Source organism: Mirounga angustirostris, unplaced genomic scaffold, assembly GCF_029215605.1.
Source record: "Mirounga angustirostris isolate CCGP_5_RB_7025 unplaced genomic scaffold, mMirAng1.0.hap1 SCAF_13, whole genome shotgun sequence".
Classification (NCBI taxonomy): domain Eukaryota; kingdom Metazoa; phylum Chordata; class Mammalia; order Carnivora; family Phocidae; genus Mirounga; species Mirounga angustirostris.
In genome coordinates this window covers 3,498,501-3,516,333 of record NW_026991721.1, presented here as the reverse complement: position 1 = coordinate 3,516,333, position 17,833 = coordinate 3,498,501, and the positions used below count along the sequence as shown (strand labels likewise).

Genomic DNA, 17,833 nt, shown 5'->3' with positions numbered 1-17,833 from the left:
GCCCCCTGGGCCACTGGGCCTTTTGCACAGTGGGATGTTAGGGCCCCTAGTCTAGTCCTGAAGCTATGATTTCTCCGTTCATAATTTCACCATTACACATTCATTTCTTTGGCCTTAAAGGTCTTCTGCCTTATGCATGTTCTGTTGAGGCTTTTATATACGCTGCCTGGCTTCCTTTGGGCTTGTCTTGGTTTTGCGGACGCACATTTTTAAAGTGAATTCTGGACACTTTTTTTTTTTTTTAAGATTTTATTTATTTGACACAGAGAGACATAGCAAGAGAGGGAACACAAGCAGGGGGAGTGGGAGAGGGAGAAGCAGGCCTCCCGCCGAGCAGGAAGCCCGATGCGGGGCTCAGTCCCAGGATCCTGGGATCATGACCCAAGCCGAAGGCAGACGCTCAACGAGTGAGCCACCCAGGCACCCCTGGACATTCTTTTCAAAGCCACATCTTTAAAGCCCCCAGAGACCATCACACGGCTCCCCTTGGGTGCTAGGGTTTGGGGGTAAAAGCTTTGGCGCCCAGGTTGCAGTTCTGACGTCCTCCCGTGTCCCCAGGCCTGTGGCGTGCCCAGGTGGGCTCTTTTGGCTCCTTGAGACCTCTGCCAGCTGGCTGTTAACCCTTTGGTGGCTTGGCAGAGTGAACCACGGAGGTCACAGAGGTCAGCAAATGCTGCAGCTACAGCTCGGGCCAGATTTGTTCCTTCCTGGGGGGCCCCCAGGGCGAACCTTGCCAGCATCCGCGGCCCCTTCCCTCGGAGGGGCGGAGGAGCTTCGAACACACTCGTTGGGTGTTTAATGCTCCTTACGACACTTCTTTATTTCTGGGAAGTTCTGTTTGGTCCCTTTCCAAATTGGCTGTGTCATTTTGTTAGTGGCTTCCTGTCCTTTGCAGGACCTTTCTGTCCTGACGTTTATTTCTTTAAACAAGGTAAGCATCACTGGTTTGTGAGTCCCCAGGCTGAGGGGGCCCCTTGTGCTGGCTCTCCTTCTGCTGGGCCTGGCCCTGCTGCCTTGCCCTGCCCGGGGGCGGGGGGGGGGGGGGCGCCGAGGCCTGGGAGGAAGGTGCCCTCATCTGGAGAGGCTTGGGGCTTGCGTCCGTCACACATCTGAGGGCATATTATAGCTGGAACCACCTTGAACCAAGGTCACAGGCTGAGGTCCCCGGACCCACTGGGGCTGAGGAGTTTGGAGGCCAGGACCCTTCAGGGTGACTTCTGCCCGCTCCCTCTCCTCCCTCCCCCTTGTCCTGCTACTCGGCAGCAGTTGCCCGTGTGTGGAGGAGGAGGGCCCTTTCTGGGGGTGTCTGGGGGGTCCAGCTCCACGGGGGTGGGCCTGGGGCTGCCTGGGAGCAGCCCCACCTTGGTCACAGTTCTGAGCCCAGCAGCGCCCTGCTCTTCCCTCTGGAGCTCCTTTGAGGCTGTGATATTTATTTTCTTTTGTTTTCTGTCCTGCGTCCTGTATCGTTTCTCACGGGGGCGGGGGGTAGATCTGAGTCCTCTACAGATGTCCCCTCCCGGTCCTTGCACACCTTCTGGGCCTCCCGCAGAGGCAGCCTCGGTTGGGTCCCCAGCTCACCTGAGCCTTGCCCCTGGCGGCAGCACCACGAGCATGTACGAGGCATGGTTGTCCCAGTGCAGGATGTGACCACGGCTGAGTGATAGAAGCCAAGAGATCGGTGCCGAGAACACGAACCCTCCCACAGGGCAGCCCTGACATTCCAAGGGCACGGCTGTGGAGGCCTCCCTGGGGGCGGCGTCAACCTGGGCACCCCAACTCCCTCAGTCAGGCCCACGTGGCAGTCCGAGAGGTGCCCGGGGCGTGAAGCGGCCTGTGGGCCCGCGGGGCTGAGGAGGCGGAGCTCTCCGGGGAGCCAAGGGCAAGCAGAAACGGCCCACGGGTGGTCCTCACTGATGCGAACCTTCCAGCGATCCCCAGCCCGCGCCTCAGCCGCCACAGGGGGCCGTGGCCAGACGGCGGACGCACGTGGTCCAGCCCACGGACTCGGGATGTCCAGGCCCACGGGTGGCCGTGGGGATGTTGGGGGGAGCCCCAGGGGCGCTCAGCTACTATGAACCCCCTGTGGGGATGTTATGTTTGCTTCCTTTGTGACTTCCTTCTTAAAGGAAAATGCCAGAAACAGTTCTGGCTGGGCCACGGTTTTTGTGAGTTGGGCTCAGAATGGAGGCTTAAACACACTCCATCTGCGCCGGGAGAGCGCCTGGCCAGGTGAGCACGCTGCCCGTCCAGTGTGTGCCCGGGGGCCCTGCCCCTGCCCCTGTCCGGCCTGGCGCTCCCGGCCTTCACCCTGGCGGGTCTATGGCCTCCCAGGTAATTCCACATCAGGAAGCCCAGAGTCGGGGCCAGACTTGTGGCTCTGGGTGCCTGGCGGGGGAAAGGGGGATATGGCCGTCTCTCGCTTCCTTTCCGCTGGGGGCGGCTGCGGTCAGGCCGGGCACCACATTTAAGAACATCCCGTATGTGTTTTTCCCGAACTGGTCCCACGACCCCTTTCCCAAATCCCGCCAGATGTTTTCTGGGAGAGACCTCGTTGCTCACGTAAACAGAGGAGCGTGTTTTCCCAGGCAGGCCGGCCACAGGCACCAGCTCCGTGACCACCGGCAAGAGAAATCTCCATGGGACTGGGAAGAATATATTTTAGGTCTTTGTGTGTGGGTGAGCAGTGCCCAGAAATAGACCTGGGTCTGGAAGGGGGAAAGACAGGCTCTGCTGTGCATGGGCTCTCGACAGTCACTTCTCCCTACTCCAGGGCGCCCCATGAGATCGGCCCCACGCCCGGTTGTCTCCTGGGCCGGGACGCTGCCGCCTCTCAGATCCTGCTGCCCTCTGGGGCTTCCCCAAGCTGGGGAGGCAGCCTCGAGCTTGTTGGCCAAGGGTGACCATGCACATAAGCTGGCGTGGCCTCAGCTGCCCGGTGGCCAAGGAGATGTGGTCCGGAGCAGACCCTTCCTGCCAGCCGGGGGCTGGGCAGGGATACTAAGAGCACCAGGGCCTCCCCTGACTACGAAGCAAGTCTTATACTGCACAGATTTGCAGATGAGGGAATGGGCTCAGAGAGGTCGAGTTACTTGCCAGAGACACACAGGGATGGGACAGGGTGCCGACTCAGGCCACCAGATCTCAAGGTTTTATGTGGTGCCTACCGGACCCGCCCATGGAGGGCAGCAGGAGGATCTGGGCTCCCCTCTCCCACCCCCCCACCCCCCGGGCTGGGTCCTCCAGCTCTCACTGGCATATGTCTGTCCACAAGCCTGTGTGCTGTGTGCCCAGCCCTGGGCCATGCCAGGACTCCAGGCTCCCCGCAGTCTGCCCCGCACCAGCCCACTTCTGAGCCATCGCCCATTGGGTCTCTGCACTGAACGCCCTGGTCCTGGCTCGTTCCTCGGAGGCAGCTTCAGGCCCCAGATCCTGGGCTCATGCTTCTTGGAAGCTTCTCTCACTGTGTAGATAGGCTCCCTGCACAAAGCCCTGCGGGGCTCTGAGCTGCAGATTCAGGGCGAGCACAGTGGTGCCCAAAGCTGTGTCCGCCTGGCACCTGCAGGTGTGACCTTATTTGGAAGAAGGGTCTTTGCAGGTGTAAGTCAAGGATCTCTGGGTGAGATCACCTGGGATTTAAGGTGGGCCCTCAATCCAATGCCAGGTGTCCTTAGAAGAGAAAGGAGAGAGAGATTTGAAACAGAGAGCTACAGGGGAGAGGCCACGTGGTGGCAGAGGTGGCTGGAGGGGTGTGGCCACAGCCCAGGGACACCTGGAGCCCCCTGCAGCTGGAAGAGCCAGGAAGGACCCTCCCCCTCGAGCCTCCAGAGGGAGTGTGACCATAAGGACACCTTGATTTCGGACTTCCAGCTCCAGAGCCATGAGAGAATGAATCGTTTTAAGCCAGGTGGTCACGTGTTATGGCCGAACTAGGACACGGAACCAGGACACTCGTCTAACGAGCTGGCAGAGTGTGCCTCAGCGTCCTTGCTCCGGAACGAGGACAGCGGTAGGGCCCAGCCCGCAGGCTCGTGGTGAGGACCGAATGAGCAAGCACACAGCAGGGCACGGAGCGTGGGGACTGGCGCGTTGTGAGCGGCCCGTGGGTCTCAGCCTCCTGGCCATCGCCGTCCCCGTTGTGACCGTGTGTGGCTTTCGTCCACGCGTGGGGTGCGTGCGCTGTGTGGATGGACGCTGTGGGAGGGGAGGCCCCGAGCAGGACTGGGCCTCGTGCTGCGACAGCATGGGGGAGGCCTGTGGGCTGGTGCTGAGACCGAGGCCTGGGACAGGGCGGCTCCCCCGGGCCCCGTGGGCGGCCTGGGGGCCTCAGTGTGCGCTCCGGCAGAGGAGACGCAAGCCAGGACCCGGCCAGCGGGTGTTCAACCTTCTCTCGGAGTCGGAGGCAGCCCCAAGTGGAGTGCAGCCTCAGGGACATGTGGGGTGGAGGTTGGGTCCATCTGTAACTCTGTCTGCAGGCCTGACCCAGAAGCGTTCCCTCCCGCTGCCCAGCTGCCCGCGTTCTCCTGAGTGGCTGTGAACGTGGGCGTCATGGCTGATGGGTGATTGTATTTGGCCCGCTGAGGATGTTTTTCTTAAAATTCATCCTCAAGTGACTTTGGCTCCGTTGCTTTCCCCCCCACACCTTCAGTGAACCCATGGGCTATGCCCATTCCCAGACCGGTGACGGGACTTGGGATCTGGGAGTCAGAAGCAGGCCCGGAATCAGCCGGCCCTGAGTGCGCGGGGCTGAGCCCACACGGGCGACACCCTCCCTCCCAGCCTGATTCCCTTTCACCAGGACTCCCAGGCAGTCCCTTTACTCCTCAGAACCATGAAAAGGAGAGCTGGGTGAGACCTCCGTCTGGGGGCAGCCTGGGCTCTAAGCCCTGGGGTCCCCTCGAGGAGTCCGATGGACCGCGGGCCCCTCCGCCGTGGACGGCTCTGGCTCAGGGACAAGTCCTGTTTCTCTGCTTTTTGTTGTGGCATCAACATCGCAGGGCACCCCAGTTATCTTGGGGTGCCTAGGAAGTCTGCTGCGCCTTGTATTACCTCCTTGCTGCTGTGGGCTCCAGCCAGGGACTCTCCTAAACATGAAAGTCAGCGGGCGACAGAGAAGAATGGAGGGTCACTAGGGGCATCGTGCCTCTCACCCCCGAACATGGGTGCTCTTGAACGCGGACCCCACTCCTGCTAGTGCAACAAGCCGCGGCCCCCTCTGCCCCGACACTGCAGGAATAATCGAGCACCGTAATGGCATGCTCAGAAGGCGCCCACGCAGTGACTCGATGTGCGCCTGCGTCGTGGAACGTTACACGGATGAGGTCATGAGCGCAGCCACCAGGCCTCAGAGTCAACTCCTTTTCTTTCGTTGCGGCGAGCACGCGTAAGACGTCAGCGGCGTCCGAGCACCCAGCGCTGTGTCGGGACTCTCGCCGCCAAGCTGTACGTTAGGGCTCAGAACCCGTCTTCCTGTACCTGAAAGTTTGTGCCCTCCCACGTACGTCCCCCCGCGTCCCTCACAGCCACCAGTCTACTCTCTGCGAAATCCGCCTTTTTAGACAAACGTTATTAGGTTCCACATACAAGGGACCACATGGTCTTTGTCTTTCTGCGTCTGGCTGATTTCATATGGCGGAAGGCCCAGGTGCATCCGCGTCGTGGCAAAGGGCAGCGTTTCGTCCTTTTGCGCGGCTGGGTGCCACTCGGTTGTGCGCACGCACTCCTTTATCCGTTCTTCCGTCGATGGGCGTGGGTCGTTTCCCCGTCTTGGCCGGTGTGGACGGTGCTGCATGAACAGGGTGCACACGTATCTCTTCAAGGTCCAGACGTCGTTTCCTTGGGATTTACGCCCCAGGGGGGGAATGTGGCGTCGCGTGCTGTTTTTAATCCCGGGGAGAACCTGGGCCGTGCCTCCGTCTCCCCAAGCCCGGCGTTCCCGTCGGTGAAGCCAGGGCACAGCCGCTGACTGTGAAGGGCCGTGGTGTCCGCTCTGATGGAGCCTGTGGCCGAGCTGCTCCCAGCAGCCCTGGGCTGTTGGTCGCTGTCATCCAGACACGCTGGCTCAGCGGGGAGCGACTCCTCCAAGCTCACAGCAGTTCGGGGGGTGCTCGGCTTGAACAGGCCCACCCTCGAGCCCCTGCACCAGGCTGCCCATTCACATGAACGTGAAGACCATCAGCGCAGACACAGGGACCCCAGGGGATTGCTGGGCGCAGGCCAAGGTGTGGCCTGACCCCACAGAGGGAGGATGTCCAGAGGGGGTCACCTTCACTTCCTCACCCCTGCTCGGGGACGGGGCAACAGCTCTCTGTTGAAAGTCCCTCTTTTGTGGCCCTGCTGTTTGCGCTCCTGCAAGCTCCCCAGGTGATTTGGACCCTGGGACTCCTTCTGGGCCCTTCTGGCTCCTCGCCACCGTGCGAGGGGGAGAGTCTGACAGCGCCGTGAGGCTGTGCCAGGAGGGGAGAGCGAGGGGCCGCTGACAGCAGCCCCGCAGGGCGGCTGCCCCGTAGACCCCGGTTGTGCCCGTGGGGCGATGGTTTTCGACCCAGGGCTCTCCACGCTGACTGAGGCCTTCTCTCCTTCCTAGACCAAGATTCACGGGGTTGGATTTGTAAAGATCCACGCACCCTGGAATGTGCTGTGCAGAGAGGCCGAGTTCCTGAAACTGAAGATGCCCACGAAGAAGGTTGGTGCTTCTGTGTGGACGCCGAGGTCCACGCGTGGCGCAGGTGCCCGGCAGAGAACATTGCCAGGAGGGGCTCGGTGGGGAGAAGCCGAGTGAGGTTCGGAGCCACCCCCTGGGAGGGCAGTGGGCCCCCACATCTTGATTATGGAGGGTATCGCACAGCCCCAGGGGGTCTTCTGAGACCCCAGACCAAACCCACCGGGAGATGGTGCGGGCAGAGGGGTCAGGGGAACCTGTTACAGATACGAACATGCTGAGACTTCCCGCTCTGGTTATTCCCACTCGTGGTGTCTTGGCTAATTCATCAGACTCCTTCTGATCACATTGCCTAGCTTGCTGGGATTTTTCTTTTTAATCTCTGAACGCTTCCGGCTGAGAAGCAATCTGACAGTATGTTCCTGAGCTCAGCGAGGATCCGTGTTTTCCTTCATGTGCGGAAAGGAAAGCAGGGGGGCGAAGCTGTTCTCGGGGGACAACCAGCCCCGGGCTCCTCAAACACACTGAGCTCGTGTGGATTACCTCTTTTGAAACAAAACAAAGTCTGGAGGCAGGTTTTCTGGGATGTGTTGTGATTGCATTTTGGAGGGACTCTCTTCAAACTCAGAGCTTGGAGGGTTTATCTGGAAACTGGGCGCGGAGAGGGCACTCTGCCCCCCTCACCCAGAGCTCTGTTCCCAGGACATGCCATCTCGGTGGGGTGGGACGGTCCTATGACCTTCTGAGAATAGATTCCAAGGGTCACGGCCCAGCGGATGACGCGGACACCCCCCCCCTTCCCGATCTGGTCTGCAGCTCTATCACATTAACGAGACCCGTGGCCTCCTGAAGAAGATCAACTCTGTGCTCCAGAAAATCACAGACCCCATCCAGCCCAAGGTGGCAGAGCACAGACCCCAGACCACAAAGAGACTCTCCTACCCCTTCTCCCGGGAGAAGCAGCACCTGTAAGTGGGAGTCCCCCACCCCTCCCGGCTTGCCCCTTCCCTGAGGGCCCTGCTGTGGGGACCCCACAGTGTGGTACATGACATGGGAGATGCAGCTTGCAGGACAGTCCCCTGAGGCCAGAGATGCTCTCCGTCCCCCCAAAGAAGTGGGGGTTTCAGCCCCTGAAGCCCATTCTCGGAAGAGCTTATAGCTCTTCAGCATGGAAGGGGTTCAAGAATGATTTCCAAGATTACTGTTAACTGAGGAATTACGGAGGGAAGAATCTCGTCCTCCCACTGGGGACATTTAGGAAAACGTGCATGCGGCTTGGCTTAAAGCCCCAAAGCAGTGACCTGGGCATCTCCCCGCTCCCACCCAGTTCCGTCCCTCCGGGGACGTGTTCCAGTGAGAGGGTCTGGTTAACCAGGCCTCCTGAAGCTGCCGAGCTCTGGGAGGCAGGAACTAAAAAGCAGCCGCAGCTGGAGTCCTGAGGCTCCAGGGACGCGCAGCCAGCAGCGTTGCCTGGCAGGGCTGCACCTGTTCTAGAACCTTCCCTCCTACCCTGCTCCCGAGGGCAGTGGGTCAGTGGCGGCTGCAGGCCTCCGTGGGGCCTCACTGGACAGAGCTGGAGCGTGGGCAGTGGTGGGAACAGAGAGGGCCTGGGCTCTGGGACCCAGAGGGACACGGACGACAAGCGGGGGCGGGATGAGGGGGTCTCCAGGATGCCACTGGTCTCGCGGGATGTGGAGAACTGTTTCTCAGCTCAGAACTGGGGTTTCTGCCTGGCAAATGCATTAGTCACAGGGCAGGGGTCAAGCGCTGCACTCCACTGTTACTTCTTGATCCTCTTGATCCTCCCGGGGATCAGAAATAAGACATTTTTAAAAAGCAGCCCCCAGCCCAGCTCCTTATACTGGCTGCAGGATGGGGACTCCCAGGGCGCCCTCTTCTAGGACCCCCAGTGCCCCGGCCTCCCTTGGCTCTGCCCCGGCTGCCTCCCTTGGCACCCCCTTGCCAGGCCTGGCTCACCTCCTGGCTCCATGGGCACAGAGCCCCCCCTCCCCAGCTGTACCCTGAGTGCCTTGGGCACTGGGTGACCTTTCCCAGAGACATCCCTCTGCCCTCAGGAAACCTTAGGAACTGTGTGGGGGCCAAGACCTCAGCACTGAAACTGTGAAGTATGGGGAGACTGTCTTCAGTATTAGCAGTCTGATGGTGGGACGGACGGCACGGTCCCCACCCCCGGCAGCGTTGGCACAGAGACCGAGGGCATCAACAGAAGCAGATCCTTGGGAGGGAGGTGTGGGTGTGCAGGCCTCCCGGAGGGGGCTGGGGGAATGACACGGACTGTTCCAGATGCCCGGGGTCAGGGCACACCTGGCATTTAGAGGGAGTTTGCCCAGTGTCATGGCCATGGCTCATGGGGACCGTGTGCTTTCCCAGGGCCTTGGAAACCCGGAGAGCCGACTCCAGTGAACTGTATGTCTCTCTCTCCCCAATATTTCAACAGATTTGACCTGTCTGACAAGGATTCCTTTTTCGACAGCAAAACCCGAAGCACAATAGTAAGTACCCCTCGTGGGAATCGCTGGCTCACCAGCAAGGTGGCTCCGGGGAGAAGCGGATGATAATTTCATTCCAGCAGAACTCTTCCAGGTGGAAGCCAGTTCTAATTGCCTGTGACAGCGATAATTAGAATAATAAGTCAGAGAGGCTGTGGGGGCCTCAGGGGAGGCCCCCAGTCCTCCTCCACAGGAGGAGGAGAGTGAGGTGGAGCCGCAGGAGAGGGGCAGGGGGACTCCAGACCCCTCAGCACCTGTCCCCGGCCTCCCTGCCCTGGCCCTTAGTGGGGCTAGCGGGGCCCCGGACCCGGAGGTTTCCACGCAGGCAGGCCTGGCAGGAGTAATGGGGCGATGGAGGCAAAGCCGTGTGGGTTGGGTCAGATTTCCGGGGCTGTGCCAAAGGAGCAAGTGGAAGTTTGAAATCTGACCAGGCCACCCTGCCCTATTCAAGGTATTGGTTTAATGTTTATCCATCGGCCGCCAACTTGTCCACCGGCCAAGCTGGGCCGTGCATGGCTCAGGACCCAGCGTTTATCTGCACAAGAAATTAACCTCACAGCCAAGCTCCCTGCCCAGAAAACCCAGCCTGGAGGGGAGAGGTGCAGGGCTAGGGGGTGGGGGGCAGCCACTTGACCTTGAGCAGATAACTGCCCCTCACGGCCACATCCCCAGGCTGGCAGGTGGCCAGGGGCGGGGACGGTGGTGCAGGTCGCATTGGTGAAGGGGGCTCAGGCCGCTGCCGGGAAGGCAGGTCGGGGTTCCATCTGCCCTCTGTCCCCTCCCAGCCTCATGACCTGGGGAGGCACGGAGCCTGATTCAGAACGAGAGAATGGTTCTGGCTTCCAGCTCAGAGGGCAGCGGTGCACCTCCACCCAGGGCGGCCTGGGCACAGCGCGGTGATTTATATTACCTGTGTTACTGGTTAATCTTGGCAATTAAATCTCATCATAATAAATAAGAAGGAACTCGTTTATGTGAAAACATCAGCCAGCTGGGGGGGCTCGGGCTGACAGGTATCCACGGAGGGAACACCTCCCTCAGACATCGAGCACTTGGGAGAACCGTCCAGTTTCACTTTTTCTTCATTAGGAAATAGAAAATGCATGTGTGCCCCAGCCTTTCACATGATCTGGGGCTGCCAAAATGCTCCCCAGAGGCACGGGGCAGGGAGCAAATTTGTGAATTCACTCTTGCTCTTGCTGGGGGGGGTTGGGGGGAAGTACATAGGTGAATGGAAAGCTCTAGACCCCATCTCATTGGAATCTGCTATAAGATAGAGTTCAGTCCATGATCCCAAGTCACAGAAAGCAGTTCTGTCCATAAGTAACTGAACAATCCATTTTACCTCTGGGGATTGGGGGGGCTCTCTCCCAGAGACCTCGAGGGCTGGTTTGTAAACTGGCCGATGCTCCAGAGAGACTGACGTTCAGAACTTTGTCCTTGGGTAGTCAGGCCCCATGGTCTTGGAGACCTGACAGGATCCGGCGTTGGGGTGAGGTCATTCTAGGCAAAGGTGTGGAGGTCGACAGCCCTCCTTGCCTCCTTTCCCATGCTCCTGGCGTCGGGGTCGCCCAGCGTGCAGGTGGGTAGGAGTCAGGATCAGCAGGAAGAGCCGGTCTTGGGACTCCCACCTTCAGCCTGTAGGCGCTAGGGAGCCATAGAAGGTTGCAGAGCAAGGTTTAGGATGTGGTCAGATCTGTTCGAGCAGGATGATGGCCAGCTGTGAGAGGGCAGGTGGAGGCAGATGTGGGCTTACAGGTGGTCATGAACGGGGCCGTGACCCACCTGGATGGGAGGTGGTAGTTCCGGGAGAGTCAGCAAGGTCAGGATGGGGCCCCCAGTTAGATTCGGGGGTACTGGGGAGGGGGCCGACGGCCTGAGTGGCTCATTCGTGCAGTTATTGGTGGGAGGGAGGGAGGAGGCAATGGGCGCCTTTACGGAGGAGGACGGGGCACTCCCGGACAAGAGCAGAGTGGGAAGGCAGAGCAGGGGGTAGCAGCTGTCCTACAGCCACTTAGATCTCGGGGACCAAGTGCTTCTGGCAGAGGGAACAGCGAGGGTGAAGGCCCTGGGCCTCGGGAGAGGGTTTGGTGAACGGGCGGAGCAGCGAGGAGGCCGGACGCAGGAGAGCAGGTGCAGGGCCGGGGGCTGCCACGGGCAGCCGGTGCGGGAGCCGAGGGCTTGGAGGGAGGATTGCTGCTCTCACTGCCATGGGTCCCGGTGGCTCTGAATCCCAACTCCCTTCCCAGCCGGAAGGGAGGGTGGCCCGTCCCACGGGGCGCGGCGGACAACTCTCAACCCCAAACAGCACGACACGGTGGGTGCCTCACAGAGCGAAGTGAGAGATCGGGGTCCTCCCATCCCGCCGGCTCCTCCCTCAGAACGGCACAGGCCTGGCGCTGGGGACGCGCATCCGTAGAAAGACTTGCCGTCTGTCCTCAGAGGAGTGTGGGCGGCTGTCGCTTGTCGCGCTCGACCACGTCCCGTTTTGGCCGTCATGTGACAGTCTCTGCATGCCCTGGCTGCCTCAAGTAACTGTCTGCCCCTCCTTTTGTCTCTGCAACAGGTCTATGAGATCCTGAAAAGAACAACGTGTACCAAGGCCAAGTACAGCATGGGTGAGGACATTGCTGGGGCCTGAGCTCAGCACTCCCCTCCCAGCATTAATCTTGCCTCCCATCACCTCCGTGGGAGGCGGGCAGCCGGTTTGGGGGTTTTTAGAAGGTTTTGATTTAAGCTGGTGTAGCTGTCAGGCAGGAGAACTGTTCCAGGACCGCGGGGCCGCTCTACGGCCGTGTGTCAGCCTCTCCCTGCAGAGGTGGTAAATCTGGCTGCTGGAAGCTGGAGGGGTGACCAAGGCGCCGTCACCCTCTGTTGACCCTCACAGTCCAGGGGGAAGTTGTTAGGGTTCCGGCCGGGGGTGATGGCCCAAAGCAGCTCCCCGTGCCTGGGAAGCAGCCAGACATGCACCCAGCTTGGAGTGGAAGGGGACCCACACAGCTCCACACTGGGCCTTGCTGAAAAGCACGTCCCCGACACACACCCCAGTTCCAGAACCTGCCATGAAACCATCCCAGCTGGGCACCCTGTGTTCCGGTTTATAGCACACACCAAGCCACTGATGCAGAATTTTCCCGACCCAAGTGTGTCGAGTCGAACCCCCACCCCCACCCCAGCATGGGTCCCCCGCCCACAGCTGCAGTCTGAGGTCACCAAAACCCAACACTTCAGAGCAAAGGAATGCCTTTTGCTAGGGTTCCTCCTTCTTACGCTTGTGCCCACCCCGCTGAGAGCTGTGCGTGCCCTCCAGGGCCACGCAAGGGGTCTGTGCATCCAGGACAGAGAATCCTTGCACACTTGGCTTCCTGCAGAGGGGAGAATGCCTGCTGGGACCAAAGCAGAGAGCAGCAGGGTAGGGGAGTGCTGGGGGCCGGGCCCAGGACGATGGGCCCTCGGGGTCAGGCAGGCTGCAGGTTCCCTGGCCAGTATGGCTGATGGCCAGTCACAGGGACTCCTTCTGGGCCTGCAATCTCTGAGCCCGTGTCCTAAGTCAGTGGGAATGGCGGGGGGGGGTCCTATCCAGGGGTCAAGAGGAGCTCGGGAAAACTGTCAACCATAGGCCCGGCCCACCTTAGACCGAGCGAGAGCCTCCAGAGTGGCCCAGGTCAGCAGAGGTGGGAGGAAGTGTGGCTCCTGTCCCAGCCTCAGTCTGCATGGAGGTTCCCTGTAGGGTCCCTTCCGGTGCAAACCTGCATGGTTGCACTGAAGGTTTGCAAAGAGCCCAGGGTCTGGGGGCTTCTCAGCTAGAGTAGATCCCTGCTCTGGGTTGTCCGCAGGGGCAGGCATCTCTGGCGAATCTGGTGACAGAGCAGATAGATCAAGGGTCCTCGTCTGCACCCCCACTTCACCTCGGTGCCTTGCCTGAAAGCCCTACTCACCTCCAAATTCACTCATTCAACTTGCAGCCAGTATCGATGGATTCTGTCACCCTCGGGATTTATGTTCTGGGGGAGAAAATAGATAATAAGAAAAGCCAGAACATCATCTTGTAGGGATTGGGAAGGCTGCCAGGAGGATTTAGGAACAATGATCGGAAAAGACCTTTCTGAGGAGGAGACATTTGAGCAGAGATCTGAAGAAAATGAGGGGTCCAGACCTGTGCAAAGGCCCTGTGGCAGCACCGTGTTGAGAGTGTTCTAGCAACAGTAAGGAGCCAGCGAACCTGAATCAGACCCACATACACTTTCATTACAGATGAATTTTCATGCACGTGGGCTTTAGCTGGATGCTTCCACCTGTCTCTGGTTTGGATTTCTAAGCATCCCTCAGGTACCCTGGTCATTCCAGATCACTAACAGAGAAGATGATCTGTTTTTAAATGGAGCTCAGGAAGACACTTTCCCACCATTTCCCAGTGGCGTAGTAAAGGGTGGGCCGGCTAGGCCACTGAGAAACCTACAAAGCCTCTTTGGCCAGGCCGAGGGTTCTGTGACCAGCAAAGGGCTCCTGGAGACTCTGAGCAGCACTGGCCCCCGAGGGCGTGCGCGAGATCAGGCTTCCAGGAGCCCCCATCTCCACGCGTGGCCGGCTCGGCCTTCCCTCCCCAGCACGGTCTCCTGGGGCCGGGCTCCGAAGGCACAGCTCCGGGTTCTGGGAGGCGCAGGTGACTTGCGTAGCGTGTCCAGTGCAGGGTCTGGGACAGCTGTCAAGGCCGTGGCCACTGCCCCACCACCCCCCAGGCATGCGGACCGCCGTGAGTCAACGCTTTCTCCCCCAAATGCAGCTTTGGTCCTTTCAGACGTTTTCATGTAACTAATAGCCCGATGTACAAACAGGGCAAGGAGAGGGAAGAAAGAAGGACTCTGCCCTTTTAAATAAAAGGCGAAAATGTAGTAAATACGGTAAGTGCCTCCGCCCCCGCCGTGGGGCCCGCAGGCCTCCCCCTCGGCTTTCCCAATCAACCTAAAATCTAATTCCAAATTGTATGTGTGTTTTCCGACACCATCAATTTTCCCACCCGTATTTTTCTCGTGATTCAGCTTTTCTAACCACTTGAAATCCATCTTTCTCGTCTGTAGGCTTGCCCTCAAGCAGGTGTGGGTAGTTAGTGAATTGCAGGCTCGGGGGTACCTCCTTCCTCCCAGGCATAACTGTCTCTTGGGGTTTCCTCTGTGTCTTCCTAATCCTGCCGATAGAGCATGTTTTTACCGTCTCCTAGTCAAACCTGGGGAGGAAACGCCAGAAAGGTGGCCTGGCTCTGTGCGGCCAGGTGCAGCGGGCTTTGAGAAAATTCTTGGCGACAGACACGGTCCTGGGACTGCTCTGTTGGCAAAGAGAGCGGCAGGAGACATACCTGGTCCGTAATCCTCTCTCTGCCTTTATTTTTAAGGTATCACGAGCCTACTGGCCAATGGCGTTTACTCGGCCGCCTACCCCCTGCACGATGTGAGTAACCTTGACAAAGCGTTCGCGCCTGCGTTATTGGACGCCCCAAATCCCCCAGGCCACACCCCCAGGGAGCTCTCATTATCCCGCGGTCTCGGCTTCCTGCTTTGGCTCTTCTGTAAATGTCAGCTGCACACAGTCCTTCCTGGCCAGACCAGGCGGGACCAGGTCTTTACACCCAGGGCATCTTTTCTTGCAGAGCAAGCCCACCGAGGCAGGGGCTGTGGCAGGAACCCTGCCTGGGCGGGGTGTGAACCTTGCGGCCGACCAGTCCACGCAATGTCCCCCCCCCCCCCCCGCCGCCGTCCTGGGTCTCCCCGGCCGCCCCGCCCTGCCCCCACTCTGGCAGAGTGATCAGGAAGGACTCTGCGTGTATCTATTTCTGCAGAGCAAAGGGCCAGCTTCCTGAGCTGGATCTCCAAATCCCTGTGGTATCCCCCGACAAATATAGCCTGTGGCCACAGCCGCGCGTTGGCTCTGTTGAGGTGGAGAGGGATGATTCTCTTCTTGCTGTCTCTATGGAAACGGGGGCTAGGGTTCAGCGGGGCACGGGAATGCACTGTGGGGCCTGAGCAGTGTGGGAACCCCAGACCATGGGCCTCTGGAACGTTCCAAATGGGTGTTGCTCGAGGACTAGGAGCCACGGAGCAGGAGAGAGAAGAGGAGGGTGGGGCAGGGAGTCAGGGGACCCAGAGTCTAGTCCTGGCCACGTTCTTCTGCGGCCCCGAGGGGAGGCAGCCCCTGTCCCCTCTGTGCCTCGTGTCCCCATCTACAAGTGGGGAATGGTTCCCAGCAGGCGTCCAGAGGGAGCAGAAGCGAGAGGGCTTCCAGTATGACCCTCGATTGGAGAAACCCAATTGCCAGAACAGCAAAGGGCCATCCATTCAGATCCCTGACTCTGACCTGCTCATTCACTGTGGGGAGCTGGTGTCCACTGACCGAGCTTTCCCACCTCTGTGCCTTTGGGAATGCTGTTCCTTCTGCCTGCATGCTCTTCCCCCATTCCCCAGGGCCACACAGAGCCCTCCTTTTCCCCCTGCACGGGTGATTTCTCCCTGCCTCCCCCCCACCGACCTCCGAGGTTCCCCATCCCACAAAAACACCACTGTTTGGCCACTGTTCCTTGGGCATATGTCTCATGAAAGCCTTCGCGCTTGGCATTTCGTAGGTGCTCCATGAATGCAGTGTTGATTTGGGGCGTGTGGAGTACGTTGCCTCGGCCAGTGACCTGCTGGGTTTTCAAGGGCAGGGCTCAGACCTCACAGGTCCCAGCCAGTGGTCCCGGCTGAAGGGGCCTCGACCACCCTCCATCACCCTCCATCAGCGGGTGCTCACCCGCCCCACAGGCTCCAGGAATGCAGCCCCTCAGCCCCACCCAGCCGCAGTCACAAACTGCTAGGCCTTTCAGCTGGTGACCCCTGCTAGATGTCAGGGCCGCTTTGCTTCTCTGAGCCTCAGCGTTGCCGTGTGTGAAATGGGAGTGTGGGGGCTCACTGATCTCTGTGCACAGTGACCATAAAACTTCCTGCCCTCCGAGGGCCCTTGGGAGTGAAAGGGAGCCCCACCTGGCAGGGCCAGATTCTGGGGCCTCCCGGTGGGTGGGACACACATTCACCCTATTGAAACAATGCAGAGCCTCCCACCAACCTTCCCTGTCCCATGACCTGCTGCTCCCTGGGGTTATCCTACCTGTGTTCGTGAGCACGGCTGGTGCTTACGTTTGGAAGCATTGCGGATTTGAGCTCCTTGCAAGGTCTATCAGGTGGTGACGGCTTTCCTTTTTTCCTGAACAGGGAGACTACGAAGGTGAAAACGTGGATTTCAATGACAGAAAAGTAAGTGGATGCAGAGCAGATGGAGGGCCACGGGCGGGACAGGGCTACGTGGTGGCCCGTGGGGCAGCAACCCTCCCGCCCCATGTCTGGGGGGACAGGGCAGAACTCCAGCCCGCTGGTGTGCACCCCTCTCTCTGCGTCTAAGAGGTGTCCGGGCGGGTTTTGGGGAACGTGTGAAAGCAAGGGTGTGTTTCTCTACCTTGGCCTTTCCTGCCGGCCCCAGAGAGCCACAGCCCCCTCCACACACTGGGGAGACTAGTGGACGTGGTTCAGCCCTGTTTCTCAAACTTATTTGATCTGGAGCCCTTTCTAATGGAAAGGGTATTGAGCTGGTGTTCCTGGGGTTATGCCTTTGGGGACACCGAGTGATCTGTTTATGGTTCAGTGCTCTCCCTGATCCTATGTATCTAGGCTCCCTGCCTCCCCACCCCCACCATGGCCACTTCTCTGTCCTCCTCACTCCGGAAGGTTCTTCTCTGCCATCCTGCCGTCCTGCACACAAGCCAGTGCCTGGCTTCCAGCCTCCTCCCCGTGCCCACCTTGCCCTCTCCCGCTTCCCAAACAAGTGCAGACTTCCTTCAGCTTGGGGAACAGACCTCCTGGGCCCGTGTTTGCCCCTCAAGAGCAGATCCTTCAGAGGCAGTGGGTGGAGACGCTTCTCTGGGAACCTCACAATGGTGGCCTTGTCCCAGATCTCGGGCTGGGAACCTCTGTGTATGGAATGTTCTCCATTCCTGCCTCCCACCAGCCCCCCATATGTGTTTTTAAACCTCTGGTACTGGATACAACTTGCCCGCCCGGGAATCCGGCTGAAGATGCTATCTGATTTAGCTCAAAAATGACATATTTGGTTATTTTTAGTGGAACATCTGGCAATCGTCTGAGATCCAGTGACTTGCAGACCCCCCCCCCCCCCACCACCCAATTCAATCCCACTGGAGAAGCACCGTCTCCTCCCCAGGCCTGCCTGGGCCAACTCAGGCCTCGGAGTCCATCCTCCTTCATGCCTTTGTGCCCCTGTGCCAAGTGTCTGGTGCCTTCCCTCCACAGTGACCCCCTTTCAGGTCTAATTCATAGGCCACTGTGGCCTTCTTCCCACCCGCCTCCCTGTGCACCAGCCACGCTGACCACCTCACTAATCTGAGACTACTCAGCTAGTGGTCACACGCTGCCAAAACGATCTCATTCACTTACTTATTCAGGAGCTACTTACTGGACACCAGGCCCAGCAAACATGACTCCAGGTTTGTCCGGACCCACCTGTTCCCACTGCCTGGAATGGTGCCCACCCTCCATCCCCCCCACCCCCATTGAATTTAATGTACCAGCTGTGAGTACCAGGCTTGGCCCATGGGGGTAGTCCAAGAGCATAGGATGGATGATGG

The 17,833-nt window shown here is 59.6% G+C and overlaps 1 protein-coding gene across 7 annotated transcripts in view; it reads left to right on the top strand.

Moving 5' to 3' along the window:
- Window positions 1-17,833, top strand: part of ANO1 (anoctamin 1) — a 139,199-nt gene that overhangs the window by 73,288 nt on the left and 48,078 nt on the right. For 4 of the 7 annotated variants that reach the window (XM_045893076.3, XM_064576049.1, XM_064576054.1 and 1 more), the window contains exons 4-10: window positions 6,584-6,682; window positions 7,475-7,626; window positions 9,117-9,171; window positions 11,735-11,786; window positions 14,004-14,069; window positions 14,558-14,613; window positions 16,407-16,448. In XM_045893076.3, the coding sequence (XP_045749032.2) occupies window positions 6,584-6,682; window positions 7,475-7,626; window positions 9,117-9,171; window positions 11,735-11,786; window positions 14,004-14,069; window positions 14,558-14,613; window positions 16,407-16,448 (522 nt within the window). The remainder of the gene's footprint in view (window positions 1-6,583; window positions 6,683-7,474; window positions 7,627-9,116; window positions 9,172-11,734; window positions 11,787-14,003; window positions 14,070-14,557; window positions 14,614-16,406; window positions 16,449-17,833) is intronic. The other 3 variants (XM_064576050.1, XM_064576056.1, XM_064576055.1) reach the window with 1 other exon arrangement.